Source organism: Corvus kubaryi, unplaced genomic scaffold (genome assembly GCF_017639235.1).
Source record: "Corvus kubaryi isolate FWS band 111438036 unplaced genomic scaffold, C.kubaryi_AGA036_p1.0 132, whole genome shotgun sequence".
Classification (NCBI taxonomy): Eukaryota; Metazoa; Chordata; class Aves; order Passeriformes; family Corvidae; genus Corvus; species Corvus kubaryi.
Genome location: NW_024580666.1, coordinates 11,329,248 through 11,353,915, shown reverse-complemented (window position 1 = coordinate 11,353,915; position 24,668 = coordinate 11,329,248). Strand labels below are relative to the sequence as shown.

At 34.9% G+C, this 24,668-nt stretch overlaps 1 protein-coding gene across 2 annotated transcripts in view; it reads right to left on the bottom strand.

Moving 5' to 3' along the window:
- Positions 1–24,668, bottom strand: part of DOK6 (docking protein 6) — a 255,270-nt gene that overhangs the window by 94,615 nt on the left and 135,987 nt on the right. For both annotated transcript variants that reach the window (XM_042032484.1, XM_042032493.1), the window contains exons 4-5: positions 10,509–10,628; positions 657–846 (exon numbers count right to left, since the gene is read on the bottom strand). In XM_042032484.1, coding sequence (XP_041888418.1) covers positions 657–846; positions 10,509–10,628 — 310 coding nt within the window. The remainder of the gene's footprint in view (positions 1–656; positions 847–10,508; positions 10,629–24,668) is intronic.

The following is a 24,668-nucleotide window of genomic DNA, read 5'->3' as shown; positions in this document are numbered from 1 at the left end:
TTAAATGAAGAATTCTTTTGTGCAGAAATGCAGAAAAGGCAGTGAACCTAATGGCAAGATATGAAATGCATTAAAAAGATATGAAAGAGAGGCAAAACAGAGCTCTGTGGACATTTAAAACTGAACTGAAGATGGAAATGGCAGTGAGGATTAAAACTGCAGGCAGAAAAAACAGCTAGCCTTTTTATGGGTTCACAATGTTCTCTGTACTCCTGCTTGCAATTATACTCTAGGGTGGCAATCAGTCATCAGGAACATCCAGAAAGAGTAATATTCACTGTAATGGAAGTTATTCCACTCATACGTGGCCTTTTCCACGATCCAGAATTAATTTCTTCTACATTAAAAGTACTCAAATTATACCACATGAGTATTTAAGCACAGTGAGACCCATAAACCTTATGAATAACATTTCAATCACAGTTAAATAAAAGCCAGAGGGCGCTTAAGCTCATTTTTAATATAAGACATATTATTGTTTATTTCAAACACTGGCCCAAATATATTGAAAAGTAATATTCAGCAAGGGGAAGTCTATGGAGAAGCCATGTATTTTGTCTTGCTTTATAAGGAGAGGCTTATCTAACTTATCAGACTGCTTAAAAAAACCCCCACTTCTTATTTATTCTTTTTTTTTGCATCTCCTTAGCTCTTACCTTCCAGACTCAAATGTAAACCACGTCGAGTCACGTCCGTATCTCCTCAAAGAGCTCAGAGGCCACATGACCAGCTTGACCTTGGCATTGTGGATGTCCCAGAGATAGATGTTTTCATGTGTGATCTGCATTGTACATTCCCCGTAGATATCTAAATTTGGTGTAGGCATAAGGTATACATTGAACCGTTCTGGGAAAAGACACAAAGTTAGACATCACAGGTTAAAGCAAGATTTTACACTGGGAAAAAAAATTGAAATAAAGTCTTTAGTTCTGATGATTCAGAAATCAAAGCCAAATTTCTAGCTTTAACAGAGGTGAGGATCCACTGATGTTGAAGCAGTTCTGCTAGTACATATGAGAGGAATAAGATGAGAATCATCTTCATTTCATTTTTCCTTATAAATGATGCAGCAGTCTGAAACATCTTTCACAGATGATCTGCATAGTCCTCTTGGACATATGTTACCACACCTTAACCGCAGTCCTTTTTTACCCTCACATTAAGGTCCATGACTCCTTACAAATCAAAATTCACAATGATGTGAACTCTGACAGAGACTCCTCTCTCAAAGAACAGAATTAAAGGTATCCTGGAAAAATATGTATGTGCAACCATTGCCTCTTAGAAAAGCTGTCCTTGGAATTGAAAACCCAAGTTTACTTATTGAAGCTTGTTAATAATTACATTCCTTGCATTCAGTTTCTGTTTATTTGCCAAAGTCATCTTATTTGTAAAATTAATAACAAATTTTAATCATCTGTTGCTTTCTTGAAAAATCTGATTCAACATGATATATTATTATGGTCATGACATCAATCACTATCAGCTGCACTTTGCTTGCAAAGTGCACTTACTGCAGTTGGAGGTCAAGGGCATTAATAATTTTCTGAAGTGCCTGAATTGCATGTGATTTAATAAGCAACACAAAAAAAATCATAAAAAAAGGAAAAAAAAACCAAACCTAAAAACCCCAAGATTATAGAAAACACCGTTAACTCATATGGAAGGAAGCAAACATTATTAGGAAGAAAAATTTTAATAAAAATGCAATTTTCTTTGAAGAATAATGTTTCTATGAGTTGTTTCTACAAAGGATTAAAAATTCAGTTACATTTCTGATTGTACAGTTGGAAGTGCCAGCCTATATTTTAACTCTAAATGCATTGCAATATTAGGGCTTAATAGCATCATATGGGAGAGTGCAGTACATTCACAACTTTTCTCTCTTTTTTTTTCATCTTTGAAATGGGTAGAAATGCAAAATGTCAATGCTACTGCCTGAAGGATGTTAACAAAAAAGGTAAGAACAATTTAAAGTATGAGCATGAAAAATGCTTATTCAATAACAACATCAGGAAAATGCTTTTTAGGGGGATAACTGATAGAAAAATTGCCTCAAATTACTTGATAAAGAAAAAAGTGCTTGGTGTGGAATATTCTTAATCCACCATTTGAACTGAATTTTCTCACAGTGTCCTCATAAAAATTAGGAAGGAATTTAAATTTAAAGTGAGAGAAATTTATTGCAACAATCAAAATTAGCTTCCCATTCTGGTTGAAATTCAGTACCATAGACATTGCCTCTATTTTTTAGATGTGATATATATATGTTTTTGACAAAACAATTAAAATATTGCAAGTAAGTGAGTTAATAAAAAAATATAAGTGTGTTTGAGATTGCGTGTGCGTGTGTGTGAGTGAATAAAGTAACAAAAGTTTGAGGAATTAGAGAAAGCAAGGAACTGCTGGGTAAGCAATAAAAATTGCTGCATAGCTATAAGTAAACTTGTCATCCTTAATGTTGTTCTGTTTCAGTCAATTTAATTTTGTCCTGTTAATGACTCCCCAATTGATTCATTCAGTCACAACCTCTTCTCCCAAGCCCAAATTCTCATTAGTCACACTAATGGGTGTTAGCCCTAAAAGTTTAATTTTATGACTAGGATCCCATGTGTGAAACTCTGAACATTTTGTAACAGTCTTGTGACACACAGCACAGACAGATTAGCAGAGGCTGCTGAGATCACGGAGGAGAATCTCCCCTAATGCTCAGAGGAGTGCATGGGGCAGAGGTCTAATGTAATGCCTACTAAAGTAAATGGAAGGACTCACACATGGGAGTAACAGGTCCATGACCGCTTTGGGAAGGGAATGGCGGTGAACAAGATAACTTTCATGTTGCACTGAAATTTTATATATATATATATATATATGCTCTTTCAGTATCCCTATGTCATTGGGATTGTCATGCAGAAATTCCTCATAACTGTGCAGGTGTGCTTCTATCATATAAAGGCTCCAGCTTTGCATTGCCATGCTGTCAATTAATGCTACTTCCCTCTATTTGAAAGAAAGATGCAGTAACTGGCCTGTCAGCTCTTTCTCTCTTGCATTATATGAAATAAAACAGTGTATCTATGGGGGGATGGGGTTACTAGATGAGAATGAAAATCTTTCTCTTTCCCCGTCTTCACCAGCAGAATGCCTCAGACAGCAGAGAAAATAAAAACATACAATTATTTTCTGAAGTAAACATTAAACTGTTGTGTGGAAGGCACAGAATATTTCAACTTGCTTTAAATGTTACCAGGATGATCATGAAATGCTCAACTTCTCTGATGTGTTTGTGGATATTATTGCATGAAGGGCATTCAGGACATATGGCATCCTCAAACTGTCAGGAGACATTTGCTGACTTTGCATGGGAGGTCAGTGTCTAAGGTGAGATGTCAGGGATTAAAGGAAGTATGATTAAAGTGAACATCAGCTGCAGGGCAAAACATAGCACCCTTGGAATTGAATCAAATTGTCAAGAAAAACAAGCTTACAAACATATGTGCTGGAGAAGATTAAGGATGGATAGATTTACTTTTGGAACAAAATCTATACTTTTGAGGAGTGGGCAGATGAGGACAAGGAAAGGTGTGGATACTATTGAATGGCTTTATTAACATGCAGGGTCCAATTTTTCCATTTCAGAAAATATTTGAGCAGGTATCTAGCTAATGGTAATACAGTCATTCCATCTTTAGTGGCATGTTTTGCCCTTACACTTATCCAGGCAAGAACAAACATTCATCATAGGCCAGATTTGGGAATCTCAGCTGAATTCTGACACCAGACCTTCTGAATAACATTGAATAGGTTATTTTGGTTCTCTTTGGTTCAGATACCATCTGCATATGAGTAGGATGAGATAACAACAGTTCACTGGACAGTAAGACTAAGCAAATAGAAGTTAATAAGGGACCCAGAAAGCAGGGAGATGGAAGAAACCAAACAAGTAGATGCAATGTTGTTGGACAAGATAAGACTGGGACTGAACAGGTGCAATTCCTCAGCATTCAGGATCCCTAACCTCTTCCCTTCTCTAAACTGGTGAGAGCAAAGTTCAGGGAGTGGTGAAGCCAGGATGAGAAAAAAAATGCTGTTATATTGCTACACTTATCACATCCTCTCAATGTGACTGCTCTTTCCCATCTCCTTCAATAAGTACAGCAATGTTTCATCATACACTTTGTGCATGTAAAGGTGTTTAGCATTTGGGCTTTGGCAAGAATACGACACTTAATAATGCTTTCCAGGGCACAGGAGCATAAGAGTCTTTATGAAAGTGAGCATATCGACTGAGACGGAGACTTGGCAGCAACTCCGAAATGCTCTCAGCCTTCCAGCTGTACTGGGGAAGCAAAATGACCGGAGCCCAGTGATCCTGTTTCTGCCATTTTCTCGCTGGATTCCTTTGGTTAAATCATCCCAGCTGGAAAACCGACCAGATGACATGGCAATCTTGCAATCCAGATTCTTGGTTTCATTTCAGCTTTAATGATGGGTAAAAAATTACTTATAGAAGGAGACAGGTTGGTGGCAACTATATAAACACGTAGAGGTCTTGAAAGCAAATATTCAGTTCATACGTGAAAGAAACTCCTCCACCTATGAGACTTCTGCTGCTAACCACCAGTGGCTAATTTTCAGGTGGAAAGAGAGCTTAAAGTCTTGAAGGTGAAGCATTTTGTGTTTATTAATATCTCAGGGCTATTAGAATGTTTCCCTTCTGCTGTACGCAGTGAGGAACCAGGACTTCAGAATCAATATTTTCCTTTGCTTATAAATATTCTGCTTTGCTTCCATTAAAAATGTAATCATCTCAATAAAAATATAAAGGTAGGTAAATACGTCAAATTGTTTCACTGGTAAGTAGTAAGAGAATAATCTGAAGTCTCACTGGATTAACATTAAAACCGTAAACAACTTACTTTTCTGAATAAAGCTGTTCGTGTTTCATTTATTTGAAGTACCCCAACAAACAAACCTATTGTATAAAAATGGATTAAGGATAACAGAAGATGAATAAAAAACCATGCAAAGTGCTTTTATGTATTAAATTACAGAGATTCTACTGACCCTAGAAAATGCCCTAAAACAAGTCAGCTCTGTGAATGTAATTACAAAGTCTCTATGCTTTGGCTGTAGTTTGCAATCTCAATATGCAGCACAAAGAAATGCCTCATAATCCTCTTCTGAGGATTCAAGGACGTTGTTCACTGTGAAAAGCTACATTTTTACTAACAAGAATTAATGAGTTTCTTGCAATTAAAATCCAGGAAGCAAGACTGCTGCTCCTGTGGAGGGTTTTTAAGTAAGAAAGGAAGGTAAAACCAATGTTATGAAAGAAGAAAAACCTTACAAAGGAAGTAATTTTATGAAATACTAATATAAATATTAGGCAGGGATGAAAAGCAAAAATTCATTCAATTTCCAGACTTTGAAAATAAAATTAGGCTTATAATGAAGTAAAAAAAAAAAAAATTAAAACCTCAAGACACATAATAAAAAAGCTTCATATTGATATCACAGGCATGATAGTTAACAGTAAATAAGATACAGCAGCAAAAGATGGATCTAGCCTTTTCTTTAGTTTAAAAATTTGCATTTTAACATTTGCCCATTTTCTTCAGGTTTTACATCAGGTTTACAAGTAATGTTTGATAGAAAATGGCTTAGTACAAGTTAAGTTTAATAGAAAACTATTTAGTACAAGTATTCAGTTATTTTAGTGCTATTATTTAGTATTCAAAACAGATAGGAATAGAGGCTTCACCAAAAAGATGCACCTAAAAAGTGAATTTATTAATAGCCCACAAATAATGCTTTTTTAACCAATATTATCTTGAATATTCTGATTTCTTTTTCACAGTAAATATAGTATGTTATTGTATACTGTCCATTGGGATGACATCTTTCAAATTGTTTCCTTTTATAAAGAATGAAAATAATGACACATTGGACACATTGTCCATTGTAACCATGGAGAAATTCTAGATATGACTTCACCTGGGAAGATAAAAATTTAAAAATAACCCCAAAACATAATAACAAACTGGGGTTTTGGGGTGTATTGCAAAGGCTTCCAAATGCACTCAGAGCTGGAAAGGAAGCTTCCAATTCTTCCAGATGAAGTCAACACTCTACATTCACAATTTCTTCGTCTAGCAGCAGCTTGAGAAACCTAAGGATTATCAAATGTGTGTGTAAGAATCACAGCGTATTGCTTAGAAGACTTGTCAATAGTCTAATCAGATCCAACTTAGTCCAGATTTTCTTTCATGGAGTTGTAACTGTTTATTATTATTATTTATCTTATCATTGCATATAAAGCTTCATTCCCATTATACTAAATTAATCACCTGAATTGTGACTGCCTGAAGTGAGGCCTCTACTGCTTTTGCTTTCATACTGTATTTTAATTCTTTTGCAAATAATCTAAAAGGACATTCATAAACACTAGAAACCATGTTCAGTGTGAAAAGAAATTCAAACAGAAACAAGGTTGCTGTTATAGGGCTGAGATATGCCAAGAAATCACTTAGATTTGCAGCAGAGCGAAGGTAAAATGGTTGGAGAGCAACAGAAGCTTCATTTCATATCTCACTTTAATTGGAATTTGTGCATCATTCCAAGCTAAGCAGCCATTAGTTGTGAGCCTTAAATTTAAAAAGAAAACTGTCTAACAGTAATTTTCTGCAGCAGAGTTTACACAGCAAGACTTGTGGTAATGCTTCTGGAAAGCAATAACAGAGCTGAAATTCAGTGAGAAGCTGCCTGTTATTGATGCGCTTTGCACAAAACTCGCTTAGATGTCTTCTCTATCCTTCCTACAAGACACAGTAGCAGAGCTGTCTGCTATAAGCAGTGCAGCTCTACATTTTGCCTCTTTTTGCTGTCACCACTGCAGAACTGCTTGGGGCTGGAGGCTCAAGCAACAGCGCAACTACGCTAAAACAGATCTCACTGGCACTTACTGACCAACTCAGAAGTATAAAAGAATGCCTCCTTCAGGTAGCTGTACTACCTTAAATTTCTATTCTCATGTGACAAAAATGCCTTGTGATTGTATAGCCTTTGAGCCATGGCGTTTGCACACCAAACAGCAGTTTTGCCAACCTTTGGAGCAAACTGTTTTGCAAACCCTGTTGTTGCATTCCTGCCACAGAGAATTAGGTGTCTTCCCTTCTCAAATCTGAAGCTCATCTCAGAAGATCCACAAGAGCGAGAGTGGAGGGATGAACAGGCTCAAAAGTAATAAAGAGGTATTAAATAAATGATAGAAACCACCTAAATTTTCTTTGCCAACAGTTTTCTGCAATGTGATTCTTTGTGTATAAAAAAAAAAAAGTAGCATGTAGCAATTCTAGTGGCCCTAGAGCCTATACAATAACAATTAAGAAAATTATTTCAAATGTTGCAAACTGAGGGTAGTGGCCTCGGTGGTGACACACAGGAAGAAAACTACAAATCTATACATCACATTCATCACATCTCATTTTTCAAGAGAGAGCCAATTCATTTATCTGGTGTGTTTGATGAATACCCGTCCATCATTAAAATGTCCTTTAAGAACAAGAATGGGCAAGCAGTTGAACACATGAAGAACACTGCATATTAAAAATATCTCTTGGAAAAGGCAAAGTAATTAATGAAAAAACCCACCTTATTAGGCTAGTTTTTCTAAGTCCAAAGAAATATCTTTATCAAATTGTACATATTTCAGAAAATCTTTAGGGCAAAGTAACTATTCAAAAAAACCTCCATGGAATGCGATGAAATTAATGCTTAATACACCTGTTCTTTTGGGATTAATGTATAATCAACTGCTATATCATAGAGATATGAACAACATGACACCTTATTCAATGTCTTTAGTGCAAAAAATGTGCAAAAAATTATCCAAAACTGAAAAAACATTGACACTATATTATTTATCACAATCTGTGCTCTTGCTCTGATAGTGAGAGACATCTTTTGTTCAGTGACCTGAAAGAAAGCCTTTGTATGGGTCAGGCAACAGAACTTGCACAAACTAGATGCTGAGGCTGTGAGACTCTATTACATGTTTTACTGACTGTATTCTCACATCTCTGTTTCAAGTAAGCATTAATAAATTGACTAACATGAGAGGAATTCTATGAAGTTGACACATTTGCAATATATTTGGAAGAAATGACATTCAAAGGTACTACACTGCTATTCAGTTTTTATTTAACACAAAAAAATAAAATTTGTCAGAGAGTGACACAGCTGCCATTTTCACAAAGAGAAAGATTTTAGACGCTTCCTACACGTAGCCACTGTTCATGAATTTCCAACTGTATAATTAACTTTGACCTTTCAGTTTCAGGTCAAAAAAAGCTCAACAAGAATATTTATAAGCAAAAGCTCAGTAGACTTTCAAAAGGTTTTGAGGTACCTTTTGAACTACTCTTTTTGATAGCATGTGTGTAAAAGCTACAATATGGGGGAAATGTGAAAGAAAATCAATTAAAAATCTGATTTTCTTATAGCTCACCAAATGATTCCACACTTCAACTAGTAACCTTTTCAATAATACTGTCATGTGGGGAATGACAGCATCAGGTTTGCAGAATAAGATAACTAGCATAAACTGAAGGCACGCTTCCACTCAACTGATTTTACTGAAGAAATCTGCTACAGGAATTTGAGTGCAACTGCAGGTTCTTACAGCACAGATAAATGAACAAAATGCCAGATTTCATACCTATAGTAAGAATCTCTGCACTTTTTCCTCCTTTCAAGCTGATTAAAAGACACCCACAACAGAATTTGCTTTGCCTCTGAACAAGACAACTTTGAATTTCAAACATGCTTATTAAAATGCAAAGTTGTGCATCAAAGAGATGAGGGAAGGATGAGGATAGGTATCAGAATTACTTGTCTGAGATACTGTAACTAATGATTTAGCAGAGCATGCTCGTCAAATATTGGATTATATGTATTCAGTCACTTGTTTTAAAAGAATACAGCTAATGATACCCTCCATGCATTATTATTCATGTGATTTGTACAACAAATACATGCTTTGCCTCTTTGTTTCCTTTCATTTATTTACTTAGAACAATAAAGATGCTAATTATGTTCATGTATACTGGTTGGTAACACTGCAATTAATTTCTAGACTAAGGCAATTGAATCAAGACTAGTTCATACAACAGAACTAATATATGCCTCCTGGAGGTCATGTGTGTCTAACTGGATCTTCAGAAACATAAATAAATGTAATATTTGTCACCTATGTTCAAAACCTGCTGGAGAGTACATGAATTCACTGCAGAAAGAGCTTGAAGAATTTCAAGCTACTTTTCTGTTCACGTCACAGGCTTTTGACAAGGTTTATTTCCTTTCACATTTGTGAAAGACCTCTACCTGCTCACACAGTTCTCTCTTCAGTAGCATGCAGATGAGCTTTATACCTATATCCTATCAGCATATAGCAGATGGGATGCTTTGAGTGGTGTCTGATCATTATCATTTTCCTACAACATTAGTAGCTCTCCCTTTGTTAAGTAGTTTGAGTCTACAAATTGAATTCTGTGTCTCATAGCAGGCAAACAACTTTACAAACATCTGAACTTCTTTTAAATCCCATTTCAATGCATCTGTTTTTTTGAACAAGATTTCTGTATATTCCATGCTGTGTGCTATTGGTTTCAGAGAAATAATATAATAAATATAATGCCATTCATTCTATAAATTAATTATGTAATTTTGTTTATAATGATAGCTGGCTTGATATTTTATGACCATTGAGGCAGTGTGTGTTAATACTTTGTTGAACGCTATTGGATCTTATAAAAGCATCAAGACAGTAATAATCATTGAGAGTTGTAAATTAGGGAGGACTAAATGAGCACATTTTGTGTTGCCCTCGTGTTCATTAATAGGAATTAAATGACAGGGTAATCACAGATTTTCTTTTGCTATTGCCTGTTCCATCCACTAGCGTTCTTCCTGTGCATGTGTCTAATCCAAAAAGCCTTTAGATGAAGACTTACAACTCAAGCTTAGTGCTGACTAGCATCTGTCACTGCCCTTTCCACCCACATTTGACAGCATTTGGATGATTCTGACTTCAATATTCAAGACAGGTATGAGTTTAAAGCAAATATGTGTTTTGCAGTCCAAATTGCTGTCGGAATGTTCACCGCTGTCCTTAAAAGGCTGCAAAACAACAGCTGCTGCTTTATTCCTCTGCACAGAAGCCATCATTTCCAGAAACAGAAGGGTCATGGCCATCATTTCCCATGACAGGGAAATCTGAACACAATGAAGACACAAAGTCACTCTATATGTGTTATTTGGCATGGAATTTAATCATCTTTATTTGTAAAAAAAAAATTGGCTTGAGCTTCAAAAGCATATCCAAATGTTTAGTTTCTAATGATACACTTCCAGCTACTAGCAAAAGTCCTCGCAACAACAGGCACAAGCAAAGATGACATGGGACATCACCTAAGAACTGATCTAGGAGCAAATAAAAAGTTACTTACCATTTTGTTCTCTCTGGACTCCAGCAGCAAGCAAATCTGGTTCCCCAAGACTTATATCATTGAGTCTGGCCCCTAGACACTCCATGCAAAGATGTTTGCACCACTCCTCTGCCTCTAGTTCTGAGAAAACAGAAAAAAAACCATTCATGGTGACATCTTACAAAAAAAAGTGTGAAGTTAAATCAATACTTTCTTACTGACAAGGTTTATCACAATATACTTCTGTTGAAACATGAGTTATTAGCATAAAGTCCCACATTAATTTCATTGCCTCAATTTATGAACTTTTAAAAAGGGTTTAAACTATTAGGACTGCATCTTCCATCCTCAAATTTGAGGATAGGAGGTGGAGTTAACAAAGAAGAGGAATAAGGAATTTTCAAGGCAGTATACTTCTGGTAGGTCTTGAAAGAAAAAATGCAATTTAGAAAAACTTTATAAATAGTAGCTGAAATACTCTTTACTGCTTTTTAGGCAAGTCTGAACTCTTAAGATATTTTCTGTTTTGAAAGGTGCTAGAGCATTTTTCTCAGAGCAAAGGAAAAACAGTAGTAAAATCATCTTCAAATGCTAAACTTCCCTCTCTGTCGTAGTGAAAGACCATGCCTGTCAAACTAGTCTGAATATTTAATTTCTTCAGCTCTGTTCACCTTCTTTTGGTCTTGGGGCAATTTGAGCATTAGTTGAAACATTTATATGAAGACTTAAAACCTCCCAGTCCTTTCTGAGTCCTCCATTGCATCGCATTGATGCAATATGAGAACTCCCTATCTGCCAGTCCATCAAAATGTGAATTCCAGAAGGCCTACACATACCACAACATCCTCCCTTTCAACTTCAGCTTCATCTTGTCCACTTCTCAAACTTAACATCACGAAATCCATGGCATTGGTCAAACAAGCATCATCTTAAGTTGGAGCTAACACAGTGTGAAACTACAACTAAGAAAAATCGCACGACTACCCTGACTGTCTCTTATTTACAGGAAAGACTTCACCTAAGGGAAGCTTCCTGGAGAGCAGGCTGAACACCAGGCACTCAGTGAGCAACCATGGTCACATTCAGTCTCTATCTGATCATCTTTAACAGTGAATGACTCCAGTAATTTAGAAATGTTTGCAATAAACTGCCAGTTTTTTCAGTCCTTTTTTTGGGACATCAGGAAAATAATTCTGTGACAATCTCTCCAATGTAGTGCTAAAATTTGGAGAGAGAAAAATACCACATGCCAGCCCCAAAGCATTTAGTGATGATGAATTATTTAAATTAGTGAAATTTTTTTATCTGAGAAAAACTCTTCTAAGCCTAATTGCTACAGTCCTCAAATTCTTGCCTGGTTAGACACAGATCTCACAAAAACATTTGCTGGACAACAAAGGGAGACAGGCATGCAATTCCAGGTCTCCAAGAACCTTTGGATACCTTCCTTTGTTCAGCATCTTGAATAAAGCAGGAACAGATACATACCAAATTTGTTAAACGCCTACTTCCAAAATTATTCTACTCTTACATGAAGAAATTTCCTGTATATTTTCCCTTCCTCTCCTTCAGCCTTTGCCATTTCCTTGGATACTTTTGAAGTCTTTTGAACCAAAGCCATGCCTTATAAATCCCACTTTGCCGTGGAGAGGGTTTCATGCCAGGGAGATAGATGATAGAACTGGACCCCAAGACATGCTGCCCTATTCTGGCAGCATGTGGATGGGGAGAGGGAGCAGGGCACCAGCACACAGATAAGAGAATTGAGGTGCCCCTGAGTTGCCCAACATCTGCTTCCAGTCACAGATAAGGACAGGGCAATCAATGGGGAAAGTTGGTAGCACAAAGGTGGGAATGCAAATCTAGGCAAGTGCTCCCACGTTTCCTTCCTTTTGCTTCTTTTCTGCCTAAACTGTGTCACAGAACAATATATATGCTGACAGAATGCATAGCTCTATATAAAGCCTGCATTGATTCCTGGAGTGTGGCCAGGATATAACATTTTATGTATTTTACAAAATATGCATTTTATTACTTTTTTTCATTGTGCCTCCACCCAGACTGGAAGGGCATGTACTGAAAACATAGAATGAGATGACAGTAAACAAACACTAACCTAACCCTTCTAATATTACAAATATCCAAGGAGAAAGTGAAACACACTGGTAATTCCATAAATCCAGCTTAACATCAACATATATTCAAAAGAGGACTCATGTAAAAGCAACAAATTCAACTTATATGTATACTCACACCAAATTTCCTGTAGTTATTTTTGGAAACAAACAAACAAATCAAGCATTCTAGGAAGGTGTTTCTTCTATGTGTCTTTGTTTTGTCTCCTCAATCCACCTGCCTTTCTCTTTTACAGGAACATCTAGACCTTTAAAGTTTGGATCCAGAAACCCCCTCTCAGAGTGTTCAGCTGGCAGTTTAATTTAAGCTGCTGCCTTATTGCTGCCAGACACTGATGATTAGGCCCAGATCAGACCATTCTCCAACTGCTGTACAGAAGAAACTTATCTTAGTATGAGCATTATAAGATCATGGCTATATTTTGCAAAGTGTAGGCTATAGCATGCATTGTACTGCTGTATAACTCAAAATTTCTATCTTACAAAAATGATTGACTTAATGCTATGGGAAATATAGTTTCAATGCAGAACTGAAATATCTTCCCACAGAACTGTGAGGATTTGTGTCTGCTGTCGGAGGAATCAACATTATCTACAAATGTGTCTGGAAGGTCAAGGGTATCAAAGTAGTGTGAGAGTTAGTCCTGCCTAATGCAGTCTGATAGCTATTGCTTACTTGCAGGGAATTGCCTTCAACCTTTTCCTTGATGGACATGTGAAACCTTTTTTTTTAGAAGCAGGTGAATTACTTTTCAAAACCAAAGCCTTGATTTTCCTTTCACCATGTGCATCAATAAAGCAATCTGTCATTCTTTTGTAAAATGCCTACAGAATGTCTTGTGTTTCTGGGTAACAAATTCAATATTATTTACGATTAAAAAATTATGTATTATAATTTATAGTACATAAACATGTCATGGCAGCAATCTTTAAGAATGACAGGTACCACGTCAGAAAACAGAGATATCTCAGTTACTGCTTTATTTTGATTACATGCATATACTGAAACAGATGAAATATTACAGTGGAACCAAGTAATAAAAAAGTGTCAGCAAAATTGTTCTCTTTAATGCATCTAGACTAGATTTATTGGTAGTAAATGCAGAGTTTTTAGTCATAACTGGTACTTGTCATTGAAAAATTTATTTTCCTTTTAAGATAACTGAATTCCTGGACTGAATGATATATTGTAAAGCATGCCGTCACAGCTATAAATAAAATCAAAATATTTGCATTTTTACTTTTATTCAATTATAAAATGCTTCTATACAAATGTCATGAGGTGAGATAAAATGCAAAGAAATGAGAGAACTTAGATAGGCACTGTTTATTGCATAAGAAATATTACCAGGAGCAAATTAGTAAACTTGTTATTCAACTTGTTATTGGCAATATTTTTTTTGCAGCTGATCTCAGTTTTAGGTCATGCCTGAGGTTATATGTCATTTCTGCTTCAGTTCTCAGGTGATTACACTGGGGCTGTACCTAGTCTGACCACTGTCTTGGAAACAGGTGATACCACAGGGTAATAAATGTGTTTGTTGATATAATAACAATGACGGAACAATATTGGCAAATCGTGTTAGAGATAGGAATTTGTCATAGTAAAAATGTTCTGCTTCTTACAGTTTAAAATATAAACATAATCTACAGAGAGGGAGTGAAGGGCAATGAAATAGATATATGGACACGTTTCAATTCACTGTCCTTAGAAATCATATAGATCTCTTTCTATCTGGCCTCAAGATCCTCTAGATCTCTAAGGCTAGAGGAGGGATTGTTTTCAGACTCCTAACTTAGGAAGCATTTTGTGTGTGGACTTAACCAAACACCTTCTGAATCCTGCTAACTCCATGTTCTTTCACATTTTCCTTCTGTGTTCACATGGCACAATCCTATAGTAGCCTTCCATCTCCCACCACCACAAGTTGCCAGTACAGTTGGATGCCTCTAGGCTGAGATAAAGCCCCAAAGTGCTGACCCCTCCTGCTCAGTCCAGTTCCCTCCTTTCCAGGAGCAATGAGCAGTAATTTATTAAATTTGTAAACAAAGGGCTCAATTTATATGCACCTCCTAAAGACAGGCCTCTTCTCCTTCTCATGCAGCCCACATAAAGTGATAAGATCAAGAATTTAAGTTGGAAATAGCTTGTGTACAATATTAGAGGGGGATAACAAACATTGTCCTTGTGCGAATCAAAAAACCTCACTTCTTTGTGTTTTACCTGATGTCAAACTGTATAAACCTCAAATGTTAGTTTCTTCATTTCTGAAACATTTTAATGTATTTGCTGTACAAATTGTTTAGCTCTTCTTCCTTCTAAATGACATCTATAAGAGGTACAAATACAACTAAATATTGTTATCCTGAATGAAACTGGAGGATCTTTCCTGCTCAGATTAGTAGGATTTAGACCTTATATTCTCTACCAAGAAAGAAAGATGATACTGAAAAATGTGCCAATTTATCTCTTCTAAAAATCACTCAGGCTTAATTAGAAGCTAATAAGAAAAAATATTATAGAATTCCCACAGGATTTATGTGCTATTATACTGCACCACGTAAAATATATGAAGCAACTTAATATTTTTTTTTCACTAGCAAATAACACTATTGCCTGCAGGCATGTAATTTCTTATCAAAATCAATAATACCTTAAAACCATCTATCCTTTATCAGGATATATATCATCCTTTGATGATTTGAAAATAATTTTATTTAAGAAATATTTAAAATGTTATCTAACTATTTCTCTGTTACTTTGGGCACTTCTACTAGAGCACATCACACACACTCAAACACAGATACAAATCAAAAGCAATGAGGCTATTTCATATTTTTGCTCAGAGGAAAAGAGGGATAGTGCTTATTTTTTGTAATAATGTATTACTGATTAACAATGTCTACGCATGAATTTGGCAAGTTTTTATTAAATGATAGCTAGGAAGCAATGAAGGGGACATACGTTCTGTTTATAGCAAAAGAACAGAAAATCAGTCTTTATGTAGACTAAAGCTTGCTTTCAAATAGAAAGTAACAGAGATGATAGGCCGCAACTCTGACAGCAACTGGTTTATTAAAATTATTTTTTTATTGACTAACTATATTTGAAGGTATTTTATGATATATGGGACTCATATATATAATTTTTGCTTGTGTCTCAAATAATACTACTTCTAAGGAAACTTTCTAGTATATTTTTCTTGAACTGTGATTTTTGAATATTTCACCTGGAGTGAAGTGTTCTGTTATCACTTAAGTGTAAGTCATTGAACCAAAAGGCAAAGGAAAGTCATGAAGGAAAACTACATATACTGTCAAATCATATTAATTTACTGAAAATACTGCTCGTTCAAGCAGTGACAAAACATGTTAAAGAAAACCTGAAAATATTCTTTGCAAAAACGTTGGTGAGTCAAGTTCCTCAAAATCTTATCATTGCCACTTTTTAATACTATAAGACTTTTACTTTTGAACTAATTCCAGCTATTAAAATTGATGCATATTTTTGACTATACCATCAGTTTAACGACATACATGCCTTTCATTTGGGCATTACGGTTTTCTTTTTTTTGCTTAAAGAAATACTGAATAATGCAGCAATCAAGATAAATGAAAATTACAGAATATGAACACATACTCTGTAACTTTATCTGTTAGCATATTTTGCTAATGCATTTTTTTTTTAAGTGACGGAAGATGTGGTCTAAGTATTATACAAAAACAATATACAAAAAGAAACTTCCATTTCCCCATTATTTGCTATTTTAAATTTAAGTTGGCATAAGGAGAGTACAGTTAACTACAATAATTACCAAAGGACATTTATTAGCATTTAAAACTGTTATTTCTGCCACACTTATCTGCAGATGCAAGATTTATCAAGAACAGGGCTCTGATAATTAATCTGATTATGTATCTGTGTTTGCAAACAGCCAGCTGTATATGTCTGTATTTATTGAGATACATCAAAGCTGACATTTTCCTGAAAATATCCCATTTGTTTCTGCAGGTCTGATGAAAAGTTTCAGCTTGAATAACCAGCACTCAGCTACTAGTCTGTCTATTGTCCCGTCTATAATATAAACGTGTACAATGTTAAGTCAATCATTTTGAAGACAAGTATTTTAAAAGATTTATCATACTGATGTTACCATCCATTAAACTCTTGCCCATTAAAACAGCAAGAAGCAAAGTTCCTCATATGCAATGCTGCTTGAGAATGTAGTTTTCATACAGAAACAGAACTCAAGATGACTTGCTTGAAAAATGGAGAGTGTATGGGAAAATGAAGAAAAATAGCCTACAAGGAAGTAATTTCCTTTGCTTGATACCATTGCTAATGTAACTACAGGACTTTTGTCTTCTTTTTTTTTCTTTATGACAATGGCAATTTCTGCTATTAAAAAGAAGTGTATATAACCTTAGTCTGTGATTAGTCCTACAGAAATGAATGATGCCATTCCAGGAGGAAAATGCGACTTAGTGGATAAATTAGTTATTGAGGGTAGATTTATAGGTATTCTTTAAAATTAGGTATTCTACTTCACGCTGTGGACTAGTGCCTCTCATTGCACCACAAATGTTTATCAAGTCTTAGTATGTCCAACAGATCAACAGTGAGCTGACATCATTACCCAAAAATATGCCTAGCAAAATTTCACTCTCAATTCAAACTTTCTTTAAATTGAAAAGTAAGAATTATGAAAACCTGCCTAAACATAGAAGAAACATTTACATTTTGTCTGAAACTAATGGGCCAGTAACAAGAATCTGACGTGGGCATTATACAGTTCCCCAGGACTGTCAATTCATACCTGTTTCAACAGTTATTAACGTTAAATTGCAATGACATGAAAGTAAAATAACCTCAGGCAGCATGTCTGTAGTGGGAATGACATAAACACCATCAGTCAAGTGTCCAAAAAAGGTCTGTCACCAGGAACAAAACACACAGAAGGTGCTATCACATCAGCTTTTGCTGCTACCCCATGACTGGCAGTCAGCAATAGCATTTTTATATATTCAAAATTTGTGGTATTTCAGATTTAGTCTACTCCCACAATATTTTTATTCCTCTTGGGAATGTTATAGTGCTGTTTTTCGAATGCATGGGAAATTTAATACCTTCTGTGCAAATGTAAAGTATGCCTCCTTTCCATTTTCAAGCGTTTAAGTTATGATCTAGTAAGAGAATCCAATACCCAAATAAACTGGTACAAATCCTCGGGTTCATTTCACTTTTCTTTTTTAATTTGTTAAATATTCAGTCTTTGAAGTATTGACAAAGCTTGTCACTTGAAGATCAGAAATATTGTTAGATAAGATAAATAATTTTAAAAGTATTAGTTTCCTTTACAAAATCAAGGTGAAAAGGACTAGTTTCAATACATGGAAGAAAAAATGCATACCATTGCCAGTATATGCTTCATTGCCCTTATGCCTTTGATCATGACTTTCACTCCAGCCGTCTGAGTATCTTCTGCATTAAATCAGTAGGAGCAGGCAATAACTACCACACTAGGATGTCTTTGCAATCTCCCTTTCTTCTTTTCTTTTGCTAAACATGCCTAACTAAAGCAAGGCTTCAAGCTATGAATACTTGAGATTTATTAAAGATTGTGCCATTTTGGCTGAGCACAGAGAGCAGCGTTAGTGTTGCCCTCTTCTGATGTAAAGGGGCTAGGAAACTTTCCTGCATGGTACTACACATGACTTTCATAACAACAAACCTCCTGAAAGAACATATTTTTTTCTTTCTGTGTTTCCATTGTCCACTAAATGCAAAATTTTCCCCAAACTCTAAAAGTTGTGTTTAAGATGTGAGTCCTTGTTACTATGAGAGCTAAGAAGGTTTTTATGGCATTGGAAGTGTAAAGAAACCCATTCAAAGCAATTACAGAGAACTTCTGACTGAAATCATCTGTAATGCAGTACGTGTTCTACTTGATTCTCAGTTGCATAAAATTTTACTCTGAGGCAGAACAAAGTAGCCAGAAATGTCTCTGTGTCTTCCACTTTATTCTTGGGGGTTTTTAACGGGGTGCTACTGCAAAGAAATAAATCTTAGAAGTTCATAGTCTGGAGTTAGTATCTAAGGAAACATAATTAGGAAAGTCTTTCACATCTACATAATTTAACCCAAAGGGGATTACATTTTCATTATCAATTTCTTACTTTCATTTTAAACTTGTAACTTTTATTCCCAGTATAGAGTGGATTTTTACATTTGATACATGTAAACATTATTTAAATTAGAAAATATTTTATGAAAAGAGACATTCTTTCAATGTCTATGAAAATAGATGCTTTCCAATCAGGAAAAACTTCCTGTAAATAACAGTCTACTAAAAAAATTGTATCTAAAATATGAAATTTTAGATTCCTTGGTTTTACTATACACCATTCAGATCTCTACATCATGATCAGTAAGTGACACGTAAGACTGCCTGAGAAGATACAGTTCCTTGAAGCTGAAACTCATAATCCATACTTTCATTAAGTTAATAGGACAATTTTTCTTTTTATTTTTTAATTCAGTAGACTTCCAAGATTCATAACAGTAAAACTATGTCCTTTGTTGAACCAGGAAAACAGTAAATAGATCCATCTTCAATTGGGTCATTTTCTTCCAAGACAGTAAGTCTTGATGAATGCAGTCTTACAGAACATACCAAGATTATATATTGGAAACTTCAAGAGCTCTGCTGAAATGACTGGAAACTCACTGACAAAAGTTTTATTTCAAATCTTACATCTTTATTTAAGGGTAAACAACTCACCGTGAAAGTATAAGAATGTTTAAATTTAATATTTTGAACCATATAAAGTAAGAACTGCAGCAAAAGATTAGGATTGAGGTCTGTAAATCAGAGGTGCTGACTACAGTGAGAAGATGTAGCTGTAATTAATGCACACTGGTGATGAATTGCCCACTAACAGCTTACTTGTGAAGTGAATTTTAGGCACACGCCGAACTGGAGGGGAGGGGATGAATATCCTTTCCTTATGGAGGATTTGAAGTCACGCACTGGCAAAGACTGGTCTTCTCTGTTCCCTACCGAGACTCCATGACAAAGATCCCAATTTCTCACAACTTAAGCTAAATTCAAATCCATGGCTGATATCTTTTAGTGGAGAAAGCAATCTAGAAAACCAATTCTACAGAGAAATTAGTTTTTAACAGTAGGGATGAGAAAATTGATCACTGTCATTTAAAAAGGAGTTATTCAGCACCATCAGCACACTCAACTAATGGGCAAAAGTACAATTCTTATGCTGCCATATGCTTTTCCTATTTTCTGCATCAAAGATTTTAAGTGAGAAAATGGCTGACTTGAATGTTGCTCTTCCTTCTGCTTGGAGTGGCCTCCTCCTAAGTTCCACTGCCTTAAAAAATGCAAAAAAGCCCCTCTTGATTTTGTGATAAGTGAGGGTAAGCAGGGGTTTATTAACTTAGTCATGAACAAATGAGTATGACAGTAGGGTTTTTTTCCTGGATCACGGTGTTACAATGAGGTCATAATAATGAGCAAGTAATAAATTGCAACTATACACAAATAATAAAAGCAACTATACACATAATTCTGTCTTTTTTTTCCCCAGAATCGGATAAGGGTAGGCAGACAATTATTATTCTTTACATTTTTGTAATAAACCCTAACATATGCCTTTGCATAGAATTACAGTAACTTATATAATTAAGGAATCAGTTTCCATGCCCAAAACTAGTAGTGCAATATAATAGATTGAAGCATGAATGAAAAAAACTTGTTATACAAATGACAGTGACATTTTGGAGAAGTAATGCTTTACTAAGCTAGAAAGAGAGAAATCTTTTCTTTTTATATCAGAAAAAATTGACAACTTCATTTACTCCCTTGATTTGATCCCTCATGAAACCCAAAGTTTATATCAACAAATACATGTATAATGCTTATAAATACAAACTCTCAAATCTGAATGAAGATTTTCACAAATACGCTACTTAGAGTTATAAATTTGTAGTTTTTCATCATGACTTCCATTAAAGAAAGCATTCATAATGCCCCTCAGAATTCATAATAGCCTTCATCAGCAAACATACAATTTTTTACATGCTGTCAGCTATTTGATTCACAAAGGAGATTAAAATTATAGCTGTGACAACCTTAAAAAAATAAAATTACTTAAAATCGCAAAATTCATGGGATACCGCTATTTTTTTAACTTAGCAGGCATGCAGTTAAAAACTGCCTATAAAGTAAATTGACATAATCCCATGCAGAAACACACAGCTCTCCTTCCAACTTCTTCCTCCTCACATTTCTCCTACTATGATCATAGATTTTAAAAATAAGCCCTTAGACATTAAGTCTTTTTCCCTTAGATTGCTGTCTTACAATACTAATTCTTATTACAGTGATGTCTACATTTTAATTAAAATTATAAATATTGATAGAATATGAACCCAAGGATATCTCCAGACACCAAGAAATGCATAGCAGGGCATTATATTTGAAGGACTAGTTAGTGACACATATGATTTTTAGGGTTTCTTTTCAGTTGGTTCTTAACCACAGTAAACTATATCTTCATCTAAATCATATTTCTGTAGACAAATAATAAACACTTCCCAGAAATAATAAATTCTTCCCATAAAAAAAAGTATGATTGTCAACATGAAATGCCATGTGAGAAGAAAAATATTTATACTCAGCACATACTGGAATTATAGTTAGACAAACATAAGGTAGAGGTTACATACATATCTGAGTATTGCTGATTTCTACTTTATTGCTGATGAGTACCAGCAGCAAGGACAGCATTTATTAGCAGGAGAGTACTGCTATATCTAGTGAAAAATGCTGGGAGCACTGCTTCCTGCATCACACAGATGTCATGGACATTGCAGTAAACTTGGAAAAGATTCACACTGTCACTGAGCAGAACATTTTGAAATTACATTGGCTTTTTGAGTTTCCTGCATTAATTCATTTCCATCACTAGAGAGAAAAGCAGAGATAAATGTCAGCATGTCTATTTAATTCCCTTCTTATTTTGTCAGCGAGGTGATTGTAAGCTATAGTGAGGTTTAGGCTAACCTCCTTACACATTCAAACAAACTTACCATGATAATATTGCTGATGTTTAAAATATAAAGCAGAAGCTACACAGTAAGATATTTTGCCATTCTTACTGGATTCATGTTTATAGGAACATACCTAACACATATCTGTCTTTCTTCGGTTAACTTAATTATCTAGAGGCTTGTCTATTAGCACGTTCAAATTTAATTTCATTTTACATTTATTAGTCATATTTATTTTATATGTCCACAGCAAATTCTCTGATTTGATTATTTCAATTTCTAGGTCCACTCAAAATTATCAGTAACAGATGTAATATTGACTTCATGTTTTATTTATGGAGTATAAACTTCAGATACAGGATTGATTTTTTCCCTTGAAACTGAAACCAAATGCTAAACTACTGAGAGGTTTGGCCAGTGAAGAACGTTCTAAAAAGACAGCCAAATTCACAGCCACTGATCTAGTACCATTCTGAAATGGACCTGGCTGTTTTCCAACAGCACTCCAAAGGGCTACCTTTGGGGGGCACTTTATAAAGTACTTCCTGCTTATGAAACAGAGATAATTTATTTTAGTGAGCCATTGTTCTTACTTGGAATGTGATGAAATGGTCTTTGTTCTCTTTTCCACTTCACTAATTTTAAGTTTGCTTAATTTTTCTGCTAGCCAATAGGGTTGTGATTTTATCCTAAACACAGGAATATATTAAAATATGTCTAGTTTACAAATCAATGATTCTTTATAATAGACCAGTTAATATTATTTCATTATTAGGAAAACAACAATACTGTGCATGTATTTTAACTTTAAAACTACACACATTTTTAAGGAAAAGCTTGGGCTTAAACACAAAAAAGAAACTTTAGATTAGTTTTTCAATCTTGTCTTACATGATCATGAAAATGCAGGCTAAACACTCCTTAATGCTACCCAATAAAATGATAGACTCACAAGAGTTACTAGTAATTTTATGTTGCTGTGCTTTAAAAAAATTAATTGCAAAATTAAGTCCACATACAGATCCTTTTTCTTTAAATAAGAAATCTCCCATGTTTTCAAAAAGTACAGCTTTCCTGAAAGTAAATTGATCTAGCGCTCTATCCTTTAGAAGCAGAACAAGATTCCTCATAATTCCAGTTAATACGGAGATTTCACTTCAAAGTAAGGCTCTAATCTTCATAAGACAGCAGAAGACTAGTACACATCATATAATTTTTACTAATATCAATCTTAAACACCTAACATATGCCAGAACATTATATGAATGCATTAATATACTTGGAAGTATTTGGAAGTATTTGCATTGCTTTTGTGAACAGAATTGTTGATTTTGACTTCGCTATGGTATGAGAAGAGTGGTCGGTCTATTTGAATTAAGAAAAAAAGAACTCCATCTAATACAAAGCAACCCTATAAAACTGCTTGAAAGAATGTAGTGAAACTGTCACAACAGGTGGTCACCAAAACCCATCAAACAGCACTGCAAGTTTGATCCACCAAATACCTGCAAAACTCAAACCCAATATGATGTTTATTCTGCCTTCTGGAACAATTACAAATTGATAAAAACTGAATTTAAAGCAAAATGCAAAAAAGTTCTCAAATAAGAACATATATTTTCTCTATTTTTATATAAATTTTTACACCAATTGTACCTGTTTCAGCAGGAGGGGGAAAATTAATATATTTGTCATCATTAACACCTTACTTGCCTTATTTTCACATTAATACACTATTTTATAAGTTTGAAAACAAAATGAGAAAAAGAGCTAACTAAATGACTAAAAGCTAAAAGGCAACAACAGCTTCTCTATGGTTGTTTTCCATTAAATAATTTCACTTTTAACATCAGATTTTGCAAGGAAGATTTAGAAGCAGTTTGAAGCAGTTAAAATTGCTCAAAACAAAACTTTAAAAGTAGCCATGCTTTAGGAAAGATATTGGAAAAAAAGAAAGCTTTTTTAGAGCAAACAGGATAATTTATCTGCATAGGTTATGAAAACATTGTATGAATGAACTTGAATGGCAATTACAGAAAATACATTCATATTTTCCTCCTTCATTGCAATCTTCAATAGAGAAGACTGAATTGCAATAAATGTCATACTGCATTTGAAGAAAAGCAGTATACTTTGGGGCACTTTTTAAAACCACACTGTTTTAAAATTACATTTAGCAATGATTATGACTGATAAATTGGGATTTTTTAATTAAGCTTCTTTGGACATCTGAAGCACAATTTGCTTCCTGGCCTTAGACTGAATTTCCCTATTAAAAATAAGAACTCTGGAGAATTTAAGGCTGAACATCCCAAATTCATACAGTAAAATTAATTCAGGAAATAATTTTTATTTATTTACCAGGGAGAAGGTTAACTTCTCTCTGAGAAATTTATTGCTGACTTGTTTGGAACTTACACCCAGGATTATCAATTACTGTAAACAGAGGAATCTCAGCTGTCTGGGAATACATGAGTCAGTAACTGGAATATCTGCTAATTGGTGTATTAGTGATTCATCTGCATATCTACCATACCTGTGGTAGTCTTTTCAAATACACTGGAAAAGTGAATAATTTGAATTATTGAAATTCAGAGTTACTTCTACCTAAAATTTATTTACTTATGTTCTTAAAGGTAAGTCACAGTTCTATATGTTTTCCCCTTAAATATTGGCAGAGAGATTAAAAAGGCTGAATGGGCTGTGACAATGCATTAAGCTGCTTTGCTCTGCAGGTATAAGAACTGGGACAGCTCTAGAAAAATCTTACAAGAATGTGTGGTCAAGAGTCACATAAAACCATGTCTTTGCCTATCGCTACATAGCTTCAGCAATCCAGCACGTGGTTCAGTCTTAAAATTGCTTTTGTTCTCAGCACTAGCCAGCAGTGAAATGCAAATGTAGAAGCTTTACTGATCACCCAGGCTGCAGTGGCCACTCTGATTGTTCAACAGCCCACGGGGCTGTGCTAATGCT